The sequence below is a fragment of the Sturnira hondurensis genome, unplaced genomic scaffold (assembly GCF_014824575.4).
Source record: "Sturnira hondurensis isolate 20B ecotype Veracruz unplaced genomic scaffold, ASM1482457v3 Scaffold0018493, whole genome shotgun sequence".
NCBI classification, from domain to species: domain Eukaryota; kingdom Metazoa; phylum Chordata; class Mammalia; order Chiroptera; family Phyllostomidae; genus Sturnira; species Sturnira hondurensis.
The window spans coordinates 146,919-169,738 of NW_028091124.1; the positions used below are offsets into that span (position 1 = coordinate 146,919).

At 54.2% G+C, this 22,820-nt stretch overlaps 1 protein-coding gene across 2 annotated transcripts in view; it reads left to right on the forward strand.

Annotated features, from left to right (window-relative positions):
* THAP4 (THAP domain containing 4) overlaps positions 1-17,129 on the forward strand; it is a 33,467-nt gene extending 16,338 nt beyond the window's left edge. The window contains exons 1-5 of one of the 2 annotated variants that reach the window (XM_037069273.1): positions 1,001-1,103; positions 6,863-7,022; positions 9,568-9,677; positions 10,148-10,251; positions 16,822-17,129. In XM_037069273.1, coding sequence (XP_036925168.1) covers positions 1,100-1,103; positions 6,863-7,022; positions 9,568-9,677; positions 10,148-10,251; positions 16,822-16,941 — 498 coding nt within the window. In that variant the 5' untranslated portion in view covers positions 1,001-1,099 and the 3' untranslated portion in view covers positions 16,942-17,129. Of the gene's footprint in view, positions 1-1,000; positions 1,104-6,862; positions 7,023-9,567; positions 9,678-10,147; positions 10,252-16,821 lie in introns of those variants that run through there. The other variant, XM_037069272.1, reaches the window with a different exon arrangement.
* The last annotated feature ends 5,691 nt before the right edge of the window (positions 17,130-22,820 follow it).

A 22,820-nucleotide genomic window follows, 5' to 3' on the forward strand; every position in this document is an offset into this window, starting at 1 on the left:
AGATTTCGGGGAGACCTCTGGGACCCTACTTTTCTGACGGGTCCAAGAGTCATTGATTTTCAGTTTGTTCGGTGTTTTATTTGTAAGGGTTGTGACTTGTAAGCCCTTTCACATGTCAGGCTTGAAACTGGAAGCCCCCTCCCTGTTAATGTTTAATGTCGTTACTGCTGTCAACTTTAGTAACTAATCCTCTCTTCACAGTTTTTCAGTTTAGACTTTCGGATTAACCAAGTAATCAACCGTAACACCCGCAAACAGTGACAGTTTGGTTGGCCTCCCTTTGTGTCCGCCGTCTCCTCCCCGTGTGCACGTGGCACCTTCTCTGTAACGGGCAACACAGCGAGAGTCCTGTTGTCTCTTTGAAAAAACAGCTTCTCCCGTGTGCCAGGCCAGCAGGACCCAGACAGACCACCAGTGCCAGCCCGTGCCCTCTTCTCCTGGGACGGCCAGCGCCAGGCAAGAGGTGGTGGCCAGCTGTCCCTCCCCTCCTGGGCTGTGCTGTCAGCGCCATTTCCAGTGTGTCGAATTGGGGACACTTGTCACTAACTCAAGCGACATGAGGGTGGGGGAGCCAGGAAGGAGTCTGTCTTTAGGTCCCAGCAAGTGTTTCTGTCTGGGGTCCAGGGCCCATCCACTGACACGTTTGCCAGGAGACCAGAGCTGTCCCTGAGTGTCCACTTCCAAAGCCAGGAGGAGGGGTGGGCCGGCGCTCCAGCAGACGGTGGGAAGGGACCTGTTCCCAGAGCGGCTCTTTGGAGAGAAGCAGCTTCGCTGTGTGCCTGGCTGCAGTGCCTCCTCCCTGTCAGTGGAAGCTGCCGAGAGGGCAGGTACCCCTCCTTGCTCCACAGGACAGCCTTCACAACATGCAACTTGATCTCCCCTCCCAGCTGTAAGACTCGTCAGCTCCAGGTCCGCCTTTGTCTGGTCCTTTTCCCTGAGGAGTCATCTTTGGAGGGAACTACAGCTCCCAGAATGCACTCTTCAGGTCTGGCATTTACTTCCTGCCACACTGGAGCAGCCAGGTGCAAACATTTCCCGTCAATTGGCAGAAAACAACCTTGAAGAACCTTGGAGGTGTCGGAGTTTAGAAAATTTAGGGATGGGTAAGCCTTCTTTCACTGTCTTGGGCCAAAAAATGAACATTTAATTTCCTGCAGAAAATTTAATTTTTTTGCATTTTGGTTAAGATTTTAATAAAAGAAAAATGAAGTCAGAAAATATGCATAGAAAAGCCTGTCAGATTTACTTGAAGAGACCGAAACTGGCAAATAGGCTTGATCCCTTATTATTATACTTTTTATTTATTTGACTTTTAAATCCACTTTAATTTTATTTTTCTAATGAAGCATAGCTTACACAGATCTTAAGGCGTTAGTTTAATGGGATTGGACAGGCTCCCTGATGTGTGCATTTTAGAATTAACTGACGGGTCCTCCTCCCGCTCGAAGCTTCGGTGACACGCAGGAGAGACCTGGCCGAGGAGCTGCCAGCAACCCCACGGGCAGCCAGGCAGGTTGGTCTGGTGGAGGAACTGGGGGCGCTGCTGGCGAGGGGCGTAGAGCCTGCCTGTCCGCTACCGATCGCTCACTGCCAGCCCTGGTGTCCTCTCCAGATGAAAGTTTCTTACAGCTGCGAGCACACAGCAGCCTGCCAGGAGAGCCGGACGTGCAGCGCTGCTCAGAGCGATCAGGGCCCCGGGGCAGGCGCAGGCCCTGCAGGTTCTGGCCCTGGGTACTGGCCCGCAAACCTCGGCCAGCCGCATGCGCCGCTCCTGACTTTCGTGTACAGTTGGATACCACTCTTGCTACTCAGAGTGTCTCCTCTGGCTTTTATAACGAGTCATTTTAGGGTTTCCTAGTCATTTACAATGTACTGCCCAATAAACATTGCTTCTTCCCTTCATTTCTATCATGCAACACGGCTGGGTGTGAGTGGAGTCCACCCAGTGAGTGCCATGGCCTCAGAAGCAGATGGTCCCTAATGGCCACCCTGTGTCCAGATGCACAGGCTGGACTTGAACGCCTGCAGGCCCCACACCACCTAGCACCTGTTCTGGCCACAGCGGAGGCAACTCACAGGCATACGTGTGACCAAGGGGCTCCAGACAGATCTGTTGGACACAGAAGGCCAGGTGCCCAGCAGCGCCCCTGCCTGCTCTTCTGGAAACACCCGCCCACCTTTGTTCACAAACGGGTGACTGCCTGTCCCAGGGGGTTCCACCCCGTCCTGGGACAGTGTCCATCCTTGGATGCGTGGCCCACACTTTCACCCTGATGTTGCAGATCCCCCATCACCCCCACCCTCCTGCCCTCGTCCACCCCCAGTGCTCCCTGAGCCTCACTCCCTGTGTGCCAGTTCTGGTGACTGTCTTCTGGGCTCCATCCCCAGGCCTGGTCAGTCTCTTACCCCACAAGGCCTGGTTAGGGTTTGCACACCCTCTGACCCCCTCCAGGCCTCCTCCTCTCTGCTGAGCCCCCGATAGCACAGTGCTTGCTTGGTGGGCCTTCACTCAGACTTGGCTGGTGCCATTGTCACGGAGCAAAGAAGGGACAGGTATGACTAGTTGAACAGTCTGCTGGCCAGCCCTGCTGTCTTGTACTGAGACCCTGTGTTAGCACCCTGCAGTGTAAAAGCTGTGACCCAAGCCTGCCTCAGGGCGACTGGCTTGGATCTCCTAGGGCGGGCCGAGGTCTGCCTTGTCCAGCCTGACTCTGCCGCAGCCCCTGTGCCTGTCCTGCCCATCCTGCAGGAGCAGCTGGGACCGTTCCCTTCCGAGCCCTCCATGAGCACCTGCTCCAACCTGTGCCCCTGCCCTTCCTCCGTCTGCCTTATAACATCATTTTGGGGGAAGTGCACAAACCTCTTACCTGCAAGCAGGCATGGGCAGGGGTAGATGCCCCTCGGGTCTGTCTTTGGCTGGTGCAGGAGATCCTACGAGTCCTGGGCCCCTAGGAAGTGGGGGTTAGCCCAGTCAGACTTCACTTGGACTCCTTCCTGTAAGCCCAGTTGTCAGCAGGTGCTGAAGCTGAGGTGGGCCAGCCACCACCTTGCACAGCACACACAGGTGTCCCTGTGTCACTGTACACCAGGGACAGAACAGATGCCTGCTCACTGAGAAACCTGGCTGCAGGCAGCCAGTCCCTCTGGACGTGCTGTAAGCTGGCCATTGGGTCAGGGCGTGGAGGACTGGTGGGGTGGCGGCAGCCTTCTCACCCCAGCTCTAAGAGGGGAGGGGGGAGGGGAGTGCAGGCTGGACCTGGGGAAGGACCAGAATGCACAGGGCTATGCTGAGACCCCCCCAGCCCTCACCAGGCCCTCCAGGCACCCTGTGCTGTGCGGCTGGGGCTGTAGCCAGCCCCTCAACAGGACAGCCAGGTTCTCACCTGGAGACTGCCGTTTCCGTGTGAACAAATCTATAGGAATTGGGATAGTTTAGCCCCAAATCAATATTTCTGGTTTTCCTTAAAACACCGGGGTCCTGCAGCAGAGGGTCTGCACCCCTGTGGGGCGCTGTCAACTGGTGCGGACTGAGGCCCTGGGGGCTGCACTGCTCCCTGGTGCACTCCCTCTGGGCCCAGTGTCACCCGGCCACTTGTATCCCCTGCTGTGCTGCTGGAACGCAGTCAGCAGGTCCAGAGAAAGGGCGTTTTGGTCCTGATTGCTTTTTGTTTTTTGTTTGTCTGTGGACGTTTCATCTCAGTGTTTTTATTGAGGCACGATGATTTACGAGATCTGACTAGGTGCACCCGCACCGTCCCGCCCTTCTGTGGGTTCCCCAGGTCCGCCCCTGTCTCAGATCTCATGCCAGTGGAGTCAGGACTCTTGCAGCGTAGTGCCTTCCAGAGACATCTGATAGTGTTTTAATTGCTGCTCCTGTTGCAGTGTGGCCGGACCACGTAGTGGACGCTCTGTTCCTGCGGGTTTTCTTTGGCCGTTTGAAGGTCCGTTTTCAGGAGTGTCCTGGAGGGACTGTGGATGAACGAGTGTTGTCTAGTGCTCAGCTGCAGACTTAAGTGTGTATCAGTCAGAAGGGCCTCACTGGCTGTTCTGTGTGTCCTGTCACCAGCATTTTGTTGGCTCAGACCTGGACACCATCAGTGCTTCCTTCGGTCTCTTCCTCTGGCCGTCTGTGCCTCCTCCGCGGTCTCGGCTCCGGAGCGCTGCCCTTGCACTGTGCCACGCACCTTCGCCTCTCGAGCAGCCGAGCCCGTTACCTGAGGGTCCCTTCCTGGCGCGCCTGCCCTGCCGTCTGAAACACCCTCCCAAGTCACTTGACTCGGTGCCTCTCCCGTTGAGGGTCTTCCTCTCTAAAGCTCTCAAAAGCTTTTTCCTGTTGAGTAAGTTTGGGTGGAGTTGGTCTCAGTTCTGCCTTATTATCTACATCGTGTCTTCTGTGTCTTGTTTATAAAGTGAAGTCTCCTCTTGTGTGTGTTCTGTTTCTTGGTTTGTCAGCCTTGGTGTCAGTGACAGTGACGTGACTCTTGTGATGGGCCACAGGCCTGCTGCCTCACCCCGCCCTGCTTCCCATGGCTGAGCATCGCACCTGTGCAGTTGGGGCGTCCGCCCTACAGGACCCAGGCCCACGCTTGTGTTGCTGAGGATTGTGTTCGGGACTTACACTCTGATTCCTTCTGCCATCACTTCTCGTTTATTGGCAAAGTCTGCCTTCTAGTCACGTCCTCAGGGACAGTTCACAGCAGCGGTGCTCCCTGAGGGTGGAGACTGTCCGTGACACAAGGCCACGTGTAACTTAGAATTTTCTGAGGGCCACACCGAAAAGGGGGAGAGAAGCAGGTGAAGTGACCATTAATAACACACCGTTTAACCCAGTGTCACCATTTCCACGCCCAGCCCAGCAACACCTCACACCATTAAGGTGTTTGGGGTCCTTTTTTCTGGGACTGGGTTTTGGAACACCACGTGCCGCACCCCTAAAGCTTGCCTCAGTGGACTGGCCATGTTTCCAGTGCTCACATGTGTCCACCCACTGCTGTGTGGGTGGCACAGGTCTGTGGCCTGCCTGTCAAGAAAGGCATGGTCGCTGTAGAATCCGCGACTTGCTTTCTGTTCCTGCATCTTATAAGTATGGCACCAGGGTCTTCTGCCGTGGAAGTCCCTGTGGACTCTGGGTCTGGCCCTGTCTTGACGTCCGTGCGTGGGGTCAGGCCGACATGGCCGCGCTCCTCGGCCCAGCACTTTCTAGGTCCTGCGCACATTGGCGCGTGTCCGTGCTAGGCAGCCGGCCCTCTGCTATCTGGACAGCCCCGTTTATTTGTCCATCCCGTGAAGGGCTTTGGGCTGCTGCTGTGACCTGTGTGCAGTGCTGTGTGTGGACGTGTGTTTTCAGGTCTCAGGTGGGCTTGGTGTGGGGTCCTGGCTTCTGCTCAGCCTGGGGGTCCACCCAGGATTCTTCCCACCACAGGCTCTGACTGCCGCTCCGCACTGCACAAGCCCTTGGTGGGCCTGACCCCAGGAAGCCAGAGGTTTGCAAAGAGTGTGCTGGCGCCGCTGCGCTGAGCCCGACAGGAGTCTGCCGGATGCGAGACCCCCGAGGTGCCGTCACTCTCTGTCTGCAAGACAGTGGTCTCTGTTCACTCTGAAGAGCCTGGGCTTGCACCTTCCTGCTGCCTTGCACTGCCATTGGAGGGTCAGGCTTCAGACTGCCCATCTCCTCTGTCTGGCATGTCAGCTGGTGGCAACCTGCTTCTCAGTTGTTCAGGCTGTGAATGCCCAGTCACCTCCCGGGTTCTGCACCCACTGCCCTCCACCACCAGGGGCTTCCTGTGGCTGCACCCACTCTGCCAGTCTGCTGGTCTCAGCCCCACTCAGGCCTCTGAAGGGCTTCGTTTGCTGCTCAGAGTCAAGGCCAGAGCCCTCCCAGGCCGGGCTAGCTGGCCCAGTTCCATACCCCTGTGCCTGCCTGCTGGCCACTCTCCTGGCGGCGTCAGGCCTAGCCCACCAGCCCCCACTTCCCTTTCTGGCTTATCACCTACTGTACAGTGAATCCTGCCTCTTTTCCTTAGTTTTTCATGCGTGGGGGCGTCTACCCTCACTGGAAGGTATGGGCACAGGGTGGGCAGCAACCTTTGTCTCTTGTAGCTTTGGGGCTGGTGCTGTCTGCCTCCTGGGGGTGAGTGAATGGATGGGAGGGTAAAGACAGCGGGCTGCTCACAGATGGGGGCAGCAGCTTCTGCTAGTCTGAACTCTCGATCCTGAGGCTTTGATGCCTTACCTGCATCAAAAACTCGAACTGACATCCCAGCTCAGATTCTTGTTGTCTAATTATGAACATTTTATCAGCCACCCCTTGCTCACCCTCTGCAGGTGATCTGCAAAGGCAGCACTGAAGTGGGGAGCCAGTAGGGGAGGAAGGGCTCTCACCCCGACTCTGCCCAGGCCACCTCCCTGCCCCGTGTGGCCCTGGGGCTGCCACTAGCCTGGCCACACGGCCTCCTCCTTGGTCCCTGTTGTTTCAGCTAAAGTCGGACACTGCCCCACCTCCAGAGCCCTTTGACTTCCCTTCCCCCTGGGCACTATTCTCCCAGACTGCTTCCTGTTTACAGCCAGAGGCTGTGTCATTTCAGATGCTTCCAGAACTCCTGTCCCTTCCATGCGTCTCGTTCTCCCTTCTGTACAGGAACTGCCATGCTCTGACTCTGAGTTTGCAAGACAGCGTTTGCTCATCGTTGGGCCTTTTTCTCCCTTTCTGACAGGTGGCTGGTGGCCTATTCACCATCCGCAGGGTCAGCCGTATGGCAGCATGTGCCCGGGGAGTGTGTTTTCACACAAAGCTCAGCAGGGCTCTATCAGCAGGAGACCAGTGGACACGGAGCCCCTGACTGTCTCTCCCATTTGTCCTCAGAGCCCCCCAAGATGAACCCAGTGGTGAAGCCACTGTCCTGGATGCTGGGCACCTGGCTGTCAGACCCACCGGGCGCCGGGACCTTCCCGACGCTGCAACCTTTCCAGTACCTGGAGGAGGTACACATCACCCACGTAGGCCAGCCCATGCTCAACTTCTCGTAAGTGCACGCGGGCCTCCGGAGGATGGCAGGTGGGACGGGTGTGTCCCAGAGGCACCCTCCTCTGCCAGTGAACCCCAGCTGGACACACACTGAGCAGAAGGGGATTGCCCAGCTCACCTGTGTGTGGGGTCTTGCCTGGCTGGCAAGACCACAGCCTGTTTCCCCAAACACAGAGATAAGGGCTTATGCCCAGCTTCCTCCCTCACCCCAAAATTACTGAAAAGGAGAGGGCTTAGCTTTCTCGTAGACACACCCCCGAGCTAGTTGAGGTCTCCAAGGGGCTGTCAGTGTGGTGCTCAGACTCTCACTGGACAAGAAAGCCACAGTCGTCTGCGGCCACAGCTGTGTGGGCATCACTCCTGCTCACAGTGAGAGAGTTGTGCTGCTTTTAGGGGGCAGGACACAGGGTAGGGGACTGAAAATGTTTTTATTTTTAATTACAGAAGTAACACTAGGTTTTTAGTTAAAACCGAAAAGAAATACGTAAAACAAAAAGTAAAATCCTTTCCTTCCCCTATCTGCACTATACGAGTTACATATTAAAAATACTGTTAAATTAACTTGAGCCTGTTTCTGTCATGTCTAGTGATTTCAGAGGAATTTTGAAGATCTTGTTTTAAAAAATATTATCTTGCTCTGGCCAAGTAGCTCAGTTGGTCGGAGCATCATCCCACACACCAAGATGTTGTAGGTTCGATCCTCGTCAGGGCATGTACAGGAGAAAACTGATTGGTGTTTTTCTCTCTCATCAAGTTTCCCTCTCCCCCACTGTCTCTAAAATCAATAAACAAATCCTTGGGTGAAGGTGTTTTTGTTTTTGTTTTTTAATTTTTAGAGAGAGGGGAAGAGAAGGAGAAAGAGTGGGAGAGAAACATCAATGCGTGGTTGCCTCTCATGTGCACCCCACTGGGGACCTGGCCTGCAACCCAGGCATGTGCTCTGAGTGGGAATCGAACCAGTGGCCCTTTGCTTCACAGGCCTATGCTCAATCCACTGCGCTACACCAGCCAGGGCTGGGTTTTGTGGGGTTTTTTTTTAAGATTTTTAAAATTTACTTTTAGAGAGGGGAAAGGGGAGAAAGAGAAGGAGAGAAACATCAATGTGTGGTTGCCTCTTGCACACCCCATACTGGGGGCCTGGCCTGCAACCCAGGCATGTGCCCTGATCGGGAATCAAACTGGCGACCCTTTGGTTCGCAGCCTGCACTCAATCCGCTGAGCTACACCAGCCAGGGCAAGGTTTTTTTTGTTTTTTGGTTTTTTGTTTTTAATTTTCTGCCTTTTTGTCATCTTCTCCATTTTTTTATCCCCACCTGAGGATGTGTTTATTGATTTTAGAGAAAGAGGAAGGGGAAAAGAGAGAGAGAATCGTCTGTGTGAGAAACATTGATTGGTTACCTCCTCCACATGCTCCAACCAGGGACTGAACCTTTTGGAATATGGGATGGCCCTACAACTAACCAAGCCACCCGGCCAGGGCCTTTGTATCATTCTTTACTGAATGGATAAGGGCAAAGCAATATTCTGCGCATAACATAGAAGGAGGCAGTTCTGGGTAACACAAAATAACCCACAATGTAAAGCATTTTTTTAAAAATATTTTTTTTAATTTACTTATCTTTAGAAGGGAAAGGAAGGAGAAAGGGAGAGAAATATCAATGTATGGTTGCTTCTCATGCGTTCTCTGCTGGGGAACCCAGGCATGTGCCCTGACTGGGAATCGAACCGTGATCCTCTGGTTCGCAGGCCTACGCTCAATCCACTGAGCTACACCAGCCAGGGCTAAAGCATTTTTTTAAACAGGGTACAACCTGTGGGGAATTTTGTGACTAGCCGTAAAAACTAGAATATAGTAGGAAGTATACATTTTGGTAAATGCAGTGGTGGTGTTAGGTTATGACCTTGAGCTCATTCTCATCGGGAGTCACGGCAGAGAGAAGGCCTGGGCTGTGGCCACCAGCGCTGACCTGTCAGGAGTGACCTGGTTAGGGGTGGACTCCAGTGGTTGCCTATAGTGCTAGGGATCCTGGCAGGGTCTGAGGCCTGTCAGCATGGCTGCCTTTCACCGCCGTGAGCTTGCATCGCAGCGTGAGCAGATCCACAAGAAGCCAAGTCCTGACTCGGGGCCTATTCTGTTTCCTTCCTTGGGGGTGGGGAGGGGTCTGAGGTGAGATGGTAGCTCACAGGGGGGGAGGCCTGGTGTCGGGTGGAGTTTTACCTGCCAGTGCCAAGGCCTGAAGCATGTCAGGGGTAGGTGCTGGCAGGGCCTTGGGCGGGGCCCTGGGTAGTAAGGGACGGGCTGCTGTCCTACAGACACAGACAAGCCTGGCAGAGTGGCTTGTGGTGGGGAGGTTCCAGGTAGTGTGTCCAGGTACAGGTAGAAGCCCCAACACACCTGGTGGTTACAGCCTGTGCACACAGTCACCCATGTCTAGTCGTGTTGTTTGAACACTGTCTGTTTCCATGAGCACAAGAGGCGCATTCCCTCGTCCTCCCTGCACTCATGTCTGTGCACCCCGCTTTCTCCCCCGGTTCCCGTGCAGGTTCAACGCCTTCCACCCAGACACACGGAAGCCCATGCACAGGGAGTGTGGCTTCATCCGGCTGGAGCCCGACACCAACAAGGTGGCCTTCGTCAGTGCCCAGAACACAGGTAGCTGCTGCCCCTGAAGAGGCAGCCTTCGCCCATACACTCTCAGTCACTCCGGGGTCCCTGCTTGCTGGTCCTGGGGGTGCCTTTCAGGGTGGGAGCTGTCAGGTCAGGTGCAGTGGGGCCAGCAGGTGGAGTCCCCAGGACGTGGGGGCGCTGTGGGAGGGTCCTGTGAGGATGGGCTGACTTGTTTTTGCCCGAGTTCCTCTGGGTGTGGGGGCGGGGGCTTGGAGTCAGAGTATCTCTGACTCGGCAGGGCCACCCTCTGCGGGTCACCTCCCCCAGCTATAAGGGGGCCTACATCTTTTCCCTCTTGATCCCCAGGAGGCTCACTGCAGGTAAGGGGGCCTTGTGGCCTTGATAGCTGCAGAGGCCAGCCATGACGTACCTAGGGTGCAAAGGTGGTCACAGGAGTAGGGCCACTGAGAGCTTAGGTCAGACCGAAGTGGCCTGACAGATGGACCCCCTTGCAGGCATTGTCGAGGTGGAAGAAGGCGAGGTGCACGGGCAGGAGCTGCGCATCGCATCCCACTCCATCGCCAGGATCTCCTTTGCCAAGGAGCCCCACGTGCAACAGGTGAGCCCTTAACACAGCCAGCCCTCTGAGACACTGCGCCACGGCACGCTCGTCCTTGCCGACAGGTCCCACGGAAGCACTCCGGCTGCCCCCTCTGTCGTGGGGACCTGTCTCTGGCACATTGCCTTCCTCACTTCTTACACGCACCTGCCCAGGTCCTTGTCAGTGTTTGTGTCACAAACACCCTTTCGCATGTGTGTCGTCCGCCTGTGCAGACATACCCACATCTGTTGGGTAGGTTTCTCCCAGTTGTGTTGCTGGGTCTGAGGGCAGGTGCGTTTTAAATGCTGGCAGACACTGCGTGCAGCACATGTACTAAAACTGGAACGACACAGAGAAGACCAGTGCAGCCCCTGCGCCACGGCACGCCAGTTTGTGGAGCATTCATATTCTTTAACAAATGGCGATAGACACTGAAATGCCTCTTCCTAACGAAGGCGTTAAGTATATTTTATTATTTATGCTGTTACAGTTGTCCCAGTTTTTCCCCCTTTGCCCCCTCCACCCTGCTCCCCACTCCCTCCAGCATCACCCCCCTTAGTTCATATCCACGGGCCATGCACATAAGTTCTCAGGGTTCTCCATCTCCCACACTGTTCTTACCCTCCCCCATCTATTTTGTACCTAACACCTATGCTTCTTATTCCCTGTACCATCCCCCTAACCCATTTGCTCCCCCCGCCCCCTCCCCACTCATAACCCTCCATGTGATCTCCATTTCTGTGATTCTGTTCCTGTTCTAGTTGTTTGTTTACTGTGTTCTTGTTTTTTAGATTTAGTTGTTAATAGTTGTGAGTTTGTTGCCATTTTACTATCCATAGTCTTGATCATCTTATTTTTGTTTGATAAGTCCCTTTAGCACTTCATATAATAAGGACTTGGTAATGATGAACTCCTTGAACTTGGCCTTATCTGGGAAGCACTTTATCTGCCCTTCCATTCTAAATGAAAGCTTTGCTGGATAGAACAATCTTGGATGTAGGTCCTTGCCTCTCATGACTTGGAATACTTCTTTCCAGCCCCTTCTTGCCTGCAAGGTCTCTTTTGAGGAGTCAGCTGACAGTCTGATGGGAACTCCTTTGTAGGTAGCTGTCTCCTTTTCCCTTGCTGCTTTTAAGATTCTTTCCTTCTCTTTAATATTGGGCATTTTAATTATGTGCCTTGGTGTGGTCCTCTTTGGGTCCAACTTCTTTGGAACTCTCTGGGCTTATATGTCCATTTTCTTCACCAAATTAGGGAAGTTTTCTTTCATTATTTTTTCAAATTTCAATTTAAGTTTTCAGTTTCTTGTTCTTCCTCTGCCTTTTGGCACCCCTGTGATTCGGCTGTTGGCACATTTGAAGATGTGCCAAAGTCTCCTTATTCTCTCATTGTTTTGAATTCTTATTTCTTCATTCTCTTCTGGTTGACTGTTTATTTCTTCCTTATGTTCCTAATTGTTTATCTGAACCCCAGCGTCCTCCCCTTCACTGTTGGTTCCCTGCGGATTTGCCCTTTTTCACTTAGTGTGGCCTTCACTTCTTCTGGGTGTTGTCCCTGTCCTCAGCCATCCCTGTGAGCATCCTGATCAGCAGGGTTTCCGACTCTGCATCTCGTTGGTTCGTCATCTCCGTTTCATCTCCGTTCTTTTTCTGGAGTTTTGTCCTATTCTTTCATTTGGGCCGTGTTTCTTTGTCTCCTCGGTTTTGCAGCCTCCCTGTGTTTGTTTTTGTGTGTCAGGTAGAGCTGCTTTGAACCCCTGTGTTAGCCCACCTGTTAACGTTGTGTGGGGCAGAGCCTTCGGTATTTTCCAGGGCGGGGCAACCCACGCCGCCATTCTGTGGCTCTGTAAGCGGGAGAGGGGTCAGGGAGGGGACAGCGCAGCTGCCTGGCTGCTGGAGGCTTGCTCAGCACCTGTGCGGCCGCCAGTCTCTTCACTCGCTTCCCTTATGCAACTGGCGCTCCAGCTGTTGCCCTGGCACCCGTCCCTGGAGTGGCTGGGTGTGCGTATGTTGTGGGACAGCGCCAGCCCCTTAAATGGACTCTTCTGAGAGACCGGCCGTTGTTTCTGCCGCCCCAGCCCCCACTGGTTTTTACAGCCAGAAGTTACAAAGCTTTATTTTCCTGCTGCCGGAGCCCTGGGCTGTGCATCTGGCCTGCGGCTGGCATCACTCGCTCCCCCAGGTGTCCCCCTGGTTTTTATCCACCACACATGAGAGTGGGATCATGTCGCTGCTTCCCCGCAGCGTCCTCCACCCCTCCTGCCTGACTGGGTGGATGCGGCCTCTTTAATGCTTGGTTGTCAGACTTCCAGACTGTTCGGTTTTCTGGCAGTTCTGGGTGTTTTCTGTTTTGAGGTTAGTTGTGATCCTTCTTATGGTTGTGCAAAGAGGTGAAGCGTGTCTGCCCACACCTCCATCTTGACCAGAAGCCTTATTTGTGTTTTAAATTTAACTCATGAGTGAGAGGAAACTGTTGGTATTTCTTGTTCTATGTACTTGATGTTCAAAGCCATTGCCTGTTTCTCTATGTGCTTTCATTTTCTTACCGGTTTATGGGAGCTATTACATATATAGATAGTAATCTATTGTCAGCTGTACGTGTGACAGTCGGTTCCCTATTTGATGGCTTATGTGTGCCACCCACAGAGTGTAAGCTCTTTGGTGGCTGCCCCTGGGGATCTTGGCCTTTGGGGGGTGTGGTTCGTGCTCAGGAATGTGTGTTGTCCGGCAGCATCACGTGTTCCTCTGTTGTCTTGTGCTGGTGGAGCTTTTCCCCTTCAGACCTGTTTGCACTGGATGCGACACACGTTTCTGACTTTCCCCAGATGGGTGACCGGTGACCCCACAGGTTTGACACGTTGCGCCCGACAAGTCAGATCCCCAGAAATAGAGGCAGTGTCCTGTTTCTCTTCATCTACTTCTTCATTAGAAATTTAAAACCAGCCCTGGCTGGTGTAGCTCAGTGGATTGAGCGCGGGCCTGCGAACCAAACAACCGCGGTTCGATTCCCAGTCAGGGCACATGCCTGGATTGCAGGCCAGTTCCCAGCATGGGATGCACGAGAGGCAACCATACACTGATGTTTCTCTCCCTCTCTCCTTCCCTTCCCCTCTAAAGATAAATAAATAAAATATTAAAAAAAAATTTTAAACCATCTAAAAATTTAAGGTTATCTTACCTGTGTGTTGCATTTTAATGTCTAGGGAAGTTCTTGATCCTTTTCTCCAAATTCTCTTTGTTGATTCCTAAGCACCTCCTCATCTAGATGAACTGCCGGTTGAACTTGTCCAGGGGCATAAACTGTATGTTGGGACCGTGTGAACACACGAGTTAAGGGGGAGAATTGGCATCTTTCCACTGGTGGTGGCACCGGCTGCGTGGGGCAGTGTCGCGTGATTCCGGGTCTTGTTTGGCGTATTGTTTGGTAGGTGTCAGTGTTTATTTCTTTGGTAAAGCCTTAAGTGCTGTGTGGTTTTTGTTGCTGTGTGTAAAATGTTTCCTTCTCATCTTCTGATTGGCTGGTGGTGGTTATGGGGAAACTTCTGGTTTCCGTGTATGTCTGTGGACTCAGCCATGCCTGCTAGTATCTGTCCACTGTGTCTCTGCGAGGTGCCCCAGGAGCCGGTGACATGGTCACATGGTGCTGCCGTGTCTCCACACCAGAGGGTGACCTGTCTGAGTCTGGCTCGTTTTGCTTAGCGGAACGCCCTCCAGCGTCATGCCTGCCGTGGAGCCTGTGTCAGAACTTCCTTCCCCTCTGAGGCCGAGGCAGGCTCCCTTGTGTGGAAGGACCGCACCGCTCATCTGCCTGTCCCTCTGTCCGTCTGTGGACACTGGATGCCTCCGTTCTGTCGCTGTTGTTTCTGATGCTTCTGTGAACGAGGGCAAACAGGTGTCTCATCCAGACCCTGGTTTCTGCTCTTCTGGTCTGTGTTCAGGAGCGGAAGTGCTGGGCCGTCAGGCAGTTCTGTTGAATTTTGAGGGCCCTCTATCCTGGTTTCCACAGCAGCCGCCCCGTTGTCCATTCCTGTCGCTGAGCGCAGGGTCCCCACGTCCCCGCGGGCAGTGGGTGTTTTCTGGGCTGTGGACAGCAGCCACCCCAATAGGTGAGGTGGCCTCACTGGGCAAGGTTTGCGTGTCTTGGGTAGTCAGTGCTGGGCGCACCTTGTCCTGGGCGGGGGGCCAGTCGTGTGTCCTCTGTGGAGAGTGTCCGCCCCGGTCCTCGGCCCGTGTTTGAATGAGGCTGTTTTTCGCTGTTGAGTTGTAAGAGTTTTTCATGTATTCTGGAATTAATTTTATGATGATTGGCAAATATTTTATCTCATTCTGTCTGCTGCCTTTTCTCTTTGCGGACAGTGCCTTCAGATGTACACATTTAGAAATAGTCATAAAGTCCAGTGTGTCTGTTTTTTCTTTTGCTGGCTCTGTGTTTGGAATTACAGCCAAGGAAGTGTCACCAAGTCCAGTGGCATGGAGCTTTTGTCCCCTGTTTTCTCCTAAGAGCTTTTACATTGAAGTCTCTGATCTATTTTTAGTTACTTCTTTGTGTGTGCTGTTAGATAAGAGTCCAGCTTCGTTCTGCCTACGAATCTGCTGGCTTCCCAGCACCATGTGTTGAAAAGACTGTCCTTCCCCATTGAATGGTCTCGGCCCCCTTGATGCAAACCAATCGGGCCCGCCAGGAATGTCTTAAAAATAAGGATCGTCTCCATTGGATTACCCCAGAGCCAGCCTGGGGTCCTGAGTGCAGAATGGGAGCTGGAGGGCTGAGGGCTTGCAGCCTGGACGGCCCTCAATCTTTCGCTGCCCACGAGCCCCCGCACTCCACAGGTCAGAGAGTTGCCCATCTTCCTCAGCCACATTGGGCCACACCTGCTCTGCCAGCCATGGCCAGGTCCCCGTGGCCACAGCCTTCCATTCCTTGCCCGTCGCTGTTTTTAAACACTGTGTTGATTCCTCCACCCAGGAACCTCAGAAATGCCCTGTTGCTAATATATTGAAGCCGCACTTGAAGCAAATTAGCTGCTCGTCACTCATACCAGTTCTCGCCCTTGAACGTGCCAGTGAGTCTCAGGTGCTGGGGGAATGGGGATGACCTTCCTGGGCTCCCAGAGGCTCGGAGCTGCACTTCCTGAGGTGTGGGGTCCCTCTGTGGGGCCTCTGCAGAGCGTGGGCTCACAGCAGTCGGGGCGAGCTCAGCCCTGCAGTCGGGAAGGCCAGCTCGGGCTTCCAGCGCCCCTTATTGGAACAAGGACCAGCCTGTGGTTCTGGTGGGTCTCTGGCAGCCCCGACGCCCACAGTTCCTCTAGACCCCACAAGGTTGCTGTCTGCACCAGAGGGCACGGGCACACAGAGAGGCCTGTTGAGCCTGAGCCGTGCAGTGTACATCTGCCCCAGCTTTAAATATTTCCAAATAACTCCAGTTCAAAGAGGAGAATAGAGAAAGTTCAAGGCGCTACAGAGCTCCAAGGACCTGACAGGTGGTGAGCAAGCCAGTTTAGCAGCCGACCGTCCTCCCAGAGATGAGGTGACAGCCCTCCAGAGGCCACACTGAGTGCACGCCTGGGGTGGTGGACACGAGGCAGCCCTGCCCCACTTTTCCCAGCATGGCCTCCTTCCTGGGACCGGGGCAGAGGGCTCAGGGTCTCTGCCATAGTGACCTCTCCCCACTGTCTCCCTGTCTTCCTCACCTGCTTCTTACCGCCTAGTTGCTTATTCTGGAACAAGATGGCTGACATGGGTGTTCACAGGTTTTGGCCCAGCGGATGGAGCTGAAAGCTGAGGGGCGGGCGCCCTGGGATCCCTGGGCAAACACAGGTGTGAGTGCGTGTGGCGCATCCAGAAGCTGCTCCAGAAGTGCAGGCAGGGCTGCGGCTTGGCAGCTGACGGAGCCATGCCAGGTCTCTCCTCTGCACCCCCTTCTCTCCAGGACCTCGGTCCTTGCAGCCCTGGTGACTCTCTGGGCCTCTTAGTCAACCGTCTAAACTCAGGCTTTTTCTCTCCTGGGGTCAGTTACAAAGTGGTTGGCTGCAGCCCAAAGCAACACTCCTATTGCATGTGCTTCTGCAGCCCCAGAATGTTTTGGGGTGTTGGAAAGAGTGCCGGCTGAGCCGTCCCCGCTGTTGTTGCGCTTCCTCGCTCCTCTCACAGATGCCCCAGGCTTCCTCACGGTGCCCGCTGCAGGCGGCCTTGTGGATAGTTCCCCCAGCCCTGCCGTGGAGTCTTCCAAGAGCCCGTGTGACGTTAGCTGTAGAGTGACGTGGGAAGGTTCCCTCTTGTCCGATAATCGTGTAATTTACAGAGAGAAGATAGCTTCTTAATACCCTGAGATGGGGAGAACAGAGTCACGCAGAGTCACTGTCCATCTGTTGGTCGTCTGGGCATGGCCGGGGGCCAGGGAGAGGCGCAGTCAGGGCTCCCGGCACCTGGGTCTTGGCCCGAGTCACAGCTCTGTGGGCAGAGTGTCTGTCATCAGGCTCACTGCTAAGGTGACTCTGCTGGAACACTTGGCCTGTGGTGGGACCTCAAGCCTTTGTTGAATCCTTAGAAGATAAAACTAAGGTGTTTGTGTTTGTTTTGTTCTGCTTAGATTACCCGAAAATTCAGGCTGAATTCTGAAGGCAAACTTGAACAGACGGTCTCCATGGCAACCACTACCCAGCCCATGACTCAGCATCTTCACATCACCTACAAGAAGGTGACCCCATGACCAGAGCAGAGCTTCCTCCCAGCCGTGTGTGTCGTGACGTGACCCGCAGCTCCTCACAGACGCCATAGCAGCAGGTGTGGGTGTGGCCGCAGGTCCTGTGGGCTCAAGGGTGTTGCCCATGTCCCTGTAACAGCATAGAAAAACCAAATAAAAGGCCTTTATTTTTATGGCTGAGCATTTTGATGTTATCATGTGTGCAGACTGTCTGTCTCCTCTGCTGGGGACTGTTTTCCAGAGTCTTCTCCCAAAAACACTAAGAAGGGGTGACTTTTTCTCTCTCTTCTTCCTGCATTTTTTTGACAAGATCCGAAACACAAACTTCAGGTAGAGTGGTCGCTGACAGGCGGAAGACAAAGACGTGACAGAAGGGGTTGCCCAACGTGATTTCTGACGAGCTGAAGGGGTCCAGGGACCCCGTTTCAGCAGGACCAGGACGGGGCGAGAGGGTAGCTGTGACCTCAGCGTCAGTGACAGTGCTTTGCTCTCTGCTGTCAACTGCGAGTTTGCAGACGTGCAGGCACCCTGCCGGCCTTTCCGGCCCCGTTGTTCCTCTGTTCTTCCCCCTTCTTTTTGCTGGAGTGTTTTTAAGCAAAGTCCAGACATAAAGTCATTTACCCCTCAATGCTTCAGTTAGGTTAAACACAAAGCCTTTTATTTTCTCAGCACATGAGGGTGTCAGAAGCCACACTGGGAACACAGGCCTGATGTGGAAGGAGGTGCTCGCACTGCGGTGGGGGGGGGCCTGTCCGGGGAGCAAAGGGCCTTGGCAGAGGGTACCTGGCAGCTCCAGGGGGCACTCTGGGGCGCAGGGCCGCTAGTGCTGGGGCCCTTGAGCAGATCGGGGACAGGACACTCAGGGATGGCTGGCCCTGAGCCACAGCCCCTCCCGCCTGCGAAACCAGACAAGGACGCGCCTCCAAAATGTGGTGGGACAGGCGCAGGTGGATGTTCCCACCACAAAGGAGAGATGGCAGGAGACAGCAGGTCCTGAGCAGGACCAAAAGCACAAGCTGCAGGACAGCCCTCTGGGGGGGAGGTACACCAGGGCCTCTGCCCGCCTGGGGTCACCCTCGTGGGGGCGCTCTACCAGCCTCCCGGGTGCAGAGCCTGGGTTTCTACCTGGGTCCTGGGCCCCCAGGCCCCCATGACTTGTGCATATACCACCAGTGTGCACGCACACGGCCCCCGATAAGGTGGCTCAGGGCCGGGGAGCAGGCGCTTTTGCTCTGGACTGTTGGGAGGGTGGCCGTGCTCTGAAGTGCCTCCTGTCACCTCCTGGTCTCAGTGTGGCCCCGGCTTCACTGAGGTGATCGGCCAGCACTCATCTGATCACCACAAGCTTTCTCACTGCTTTCAAAGTCAATAGGCTGAGAGTTTTCTAGATTTCTGAGGTCTGCTTCCTTTAGGGTGGATGATCCTGTGGGTCATTTCTCTGTCCTTGCTTGGTCTTGTGAGTGTCCGAGAGAAATCAGGCTGTTCCTTCAACACTTCACCTCAGCTCAGAAGTCCGCCAGAGACTCAGCTTCCTGAGTCCCACCGTCCACGGGCCCAAGGACACAGGAGCCGCCACTTCTTAGCACTGTCACCCTCCCTCTCTGGCTGCCCAGAGCCCGGCCCGCATTGCCGTCCAGACGTCATCAGAATGGCCTTTACCATCCCCAGTTCTCCAGCACGTGCTCCTGGCGGCTCAGGTTTCTCTAACAGACGCAGGCTTTCCTCTGGGCCATCAGAATCTCCCAGAACAGTCTCTTTGTGCGATGTAGGCTTTCTGCGGCATGTACCTCAAAACTCTTCCCACCCGAACCCCCCAGCATCAGTGCCAAAGCCGCGTCCATACCTTAGATGTGTGTGACAGCAGCGCCCCACTTTCCGGGAACAGCTTCGGGCCTCATCCATCCAGGCTGCCATAACAGAAACACCACAGACAGCTGAGGGCTCATTAGCAACAAATTGTCTTGTCAGAGCCCAGAAGGCTAGAAGCCCAAGCACGTGGCACCAGCCCTCCCTCCGAGCTGGTCTTTGCGTACCCTCGCTGCCCTGCAGTGTGGTGGGGTGCTTGCTGGGGCGTGTTGCAGGGCATCGATTGGTCTCACATGTGGAGCCGTTCACCCCAGCTCCTCCAGAGGCCCCACCGCCTCACACCAGCGTCTGGGGGCATAGGGGGTCAAGGTATGAATATGGGGAAAACAAGTATTCAGACCACAGCACAGGGGACCTGGAGGCTGGAAGGACCTGGGAGCAGCGAGGAAGCCCCACCCCTGCACCCCCTCCCCACCCCTGCACCCACCCCTCTCTACCAGCCCCTGTATCCCGCCCCTGCACTGAGCTGCAAGGCTCACTGGGAGGGTAGCACCCAAAGCAGAACCAACAGCTGACCAGCCATCTGGTGGTCCTCTTCCCCCCAACTCCTGCCACCGACAAGTCAGGAAGCTGATCCCTCCTCCTGGGGCACATCCCCAGGTTCACTGGGTTTCCTGTCCTGACATGTGCCCTGACCCCCGTTTCCTGCGGTCTGGAAGCTGGATGGAAAGTTGCAGTTGACACAGTCCCTGCAGCTACCCGTCCTCACAGCCTGCTTGCCTCCCTTTGCTGATGCTCAAGCTCATAGACTTGGATGGCGACAGCCTTTCCCGTGGAAGCTTTGCCCGCACGGTGCCACCACTCTCCTTGGGCTGGGTCTCTCTGGAGAACTTCCCTGCACCTGCCAGGCTGAGTCTGGTTTCCCTGAAATGTTTGCACCAGAAAGCCAGCCCAAAAGTGAAACTTTGAATTGTCCATGAAAGAAATACTTGAACGTGCAAGAAGTCTTAATAAGAATGTGTTTGAGCCAACACTCATGACACACCCAGAGGTAAGATCTCAACAGACTGAGAGGAGGCTGCAGGACCGGTGCTTCCACAGTTGTGCTTATGTATTTAGCATCAAAGGAAGGGACCTGAGGAGGGTCCCTGAAGCCCTGGGGGGGAGGAAGGAGGCGGGGCGGCACCAGGCCTGTGGGGCGAGGAGAGGGAGAGGCCTGTCCTTGGAGGCGCCGGGCAGCTGACACTGAGCAGCAGTGAGCAGGGACTGCCTGCGGCAACAAGACAGGCTTCCACGTGGGCCTTTTCTGAGGTCTGGAACTGAAAGTCATGCTCCACAGACGCCACCCCAGACGCAAGAAAACGAGGTGGACAGGGCTCACTCGGGGAAGACGAACCTTCCACTGCAGGAGCTGTGGGCCTGGGATGCATTGCCACGGTGGCCTGCCGAGGTAGGGTCCCTCCCAGGTGGCTCCTCTCATTCAAGGGGCTTGTCGGACCCTCACGGCCCCCTCTTCCCTGTGACCGTCAACTGTTAGATGTCCAACCCTGGAGCTGGCCCTTCCCCCCCACACCACCCTTCAGCTCCCCGCTGCTCCTAGGACCTGGGACCCGGGCACATTTGGTGGGATTTTGGTCCTGTGCAGCCTGTTCCTCTCTCACAGATGGGAGGTGCTCCAGGGCACTCACATCTGGCCTTACAGGGCACCCCCAGTCGCCCCCAGTCTCGATGGCTCTGAGCTCCAGCATCACCACTGCCCGAGCCTGCTTTTTACGTTGGGATGGGACTCAGAGGCCACAGGCAGCTGCTCTGCTGGCTGCCAGTCCTTCTCCACGGACAGAGCCCAAAAGTCATAACCGACTTCTGTCCCAAGCCATGTGGGTTAAGGTGGGGGGTCATGGCCCTCCCCTTGGGGCAGGCACATTTCTGAGGGGAAAAAACGTGTGTGTCCAGTTTCCCATTCGAATTTTAAGATTATAATTTTTTTACTTAAATTTTTTTTCATTTTACATCTTTTAAGACGAAAACCTGGGTTCTTTAGAATGTTAAGGTTATTTGCTTTACTCCACAGGACACAATTATTTCAGGTTAATGACAGTCTTGTTAACAGTAACATTATTGATTAAAGTTTGACTATTCGTACTGTTGGTATGCCTTTCTCATTAAGGACGTGGTTATTGCAATACTACTGGGAATAACCAGTTTCTGTATGGACAAGGTCGTTTATTTCAACTTGTACAAATGGAATGTTCTCTCAGATCAGCTTGGCTGGTGTGAAACGTCCCACGGAACTGCACGCGAAGGCCCATCCTGCCCCAGCCGGGCCCAGCTCCATGCGGGGTGCCCCCGGAAGCCGCTGCCCCACAGCCGCCCAGCAGGCCTCCTGGTGGGCGTGCAGTCTGTCCACTCCTGTGCTCACAGGACGTCACGGTGGAGAGGCTGGTCCTGCACTTCTGCTCGTGCATCTTCAGGATGGACGTTCAGAAGCGGGACTGCCCGCCGCAGGGTGAAAGCACACCTGCCGTGCCCCTTGGGATGTGGGGGTGCTGCTGGCTCCCCACCCCCTGGACTTGGGCCAGTCTGATCCACGAGCCATGGGATCCTGGGCTGAGTCTGGTTTCCACTTCTTTTCTGTTGTCTTTTCCTCCTGGACTTTTTGGAGCTGCTTGGCTCTTTTGAATTAGAAATACCAATCGTAATATCATTCCTCATTTACATGATAAGCTTTATTGAGATAAAATGCAGTTATGACATAGTTTGTCACTTTAAAGTACCCAAAATATATACAGTCCAGTGTCATATTTAGTGTGTTCTAAGTGTTGTACAACCATTACTTGTCCACTTCCCGAGCCTCTGTCACACCAAAGGAAAACCCTGCCCCCTCACCCCAGCTGGTGCAGCTTGGTTGGTTGGAGTGTTGTCCCTACACCACAGGGCTGCAGGTCTGATTTCCGGTCAGGGCAGATGCCTAGGTAATGGCACTGGTCCCGCCGGGGAGCGTGTGCCAACCGATGTTTCCCACATTGATGATTCTCCCCCTCCCTTCCCCTCTCGAAGCTTATTCTTGGGCAAGGATAAAAATAACAATAAAAATAAGGAAAACCCCACATCCACCCATTAGATAGTTAATATATTTTTTAAATATTTTATTTATTTATCTTTAGAGGGGAAGGGAAAGAGAGAGGAAGGAAACATCAATGTATGGTTGCTTCTTGTGCATCTCCTGCAGGAAAGTGGCCCCTGCTGGAAACTGGCGGCAACCCAGGCATGTGCCCTGACTGGGAATTGAACCGCGATCGTCTGGTTCACAGGCCCATGCTCAATCCACTGAGCTACACCATAGATAGTTAATATTATAAATCCTTTTCCCAGTGTATATTCTGCCTTTTATTGTTCCTGGATTTTAAATCTTATTTGGGAAGGTTTTGCCCACTCCTTAGTTCCAAAGAAATTCACTCATTTTGTTGTTTTTTTTTGTTTTCATATTTAGCTCTTTGGTGCTTTGGGAATTTGTCTGGTATATAGTTGGATGTATGGGCCCAACTTAGTTTTTCTTGTGTGGCTCACAGAGTGTCCATGTGTGGTGACAAGCTCACCTGTGTCCCACTGCCACTGTCCTCACGTACGGTGCTCTTGGGTCAGGCCTGGGCCTGGACATGCAGTGTCCCTGCTTGTTTGCAGCAGCCTGGGGCCTGGTGCTGGTGGCCGGTCCAGGCGCTGATGGCCGGTCCAGGCATCCCGTCCCAAATCCCTCCTCGTTCCTCTTCTTCATATGGGCTTTTTCAGTTTTTGCTTTTTTGTTTCTCTCATGTGAACTTTAGCTTGTTTAGACCCAGGAAAATGAATTCTGATATTTTTGTAAGGATGACACAGAATGTCTAAACTTCCAGGAACCATCTCCCGTGCAGGTTTTCCCGTCTCTGGAGCTGGTGCTGCCGTTCGTCCCAACTCCCCCCCCCACCCACCCACCCACCCACCCTCGACAGCTTCACAGTTCTCATCTGGTTCACACTTTGAACTCAATGCTGCTGCTGCTGCTGCTGTTGAAATGGGGCGTGTCCCCCGTGGTACCGTCTCCC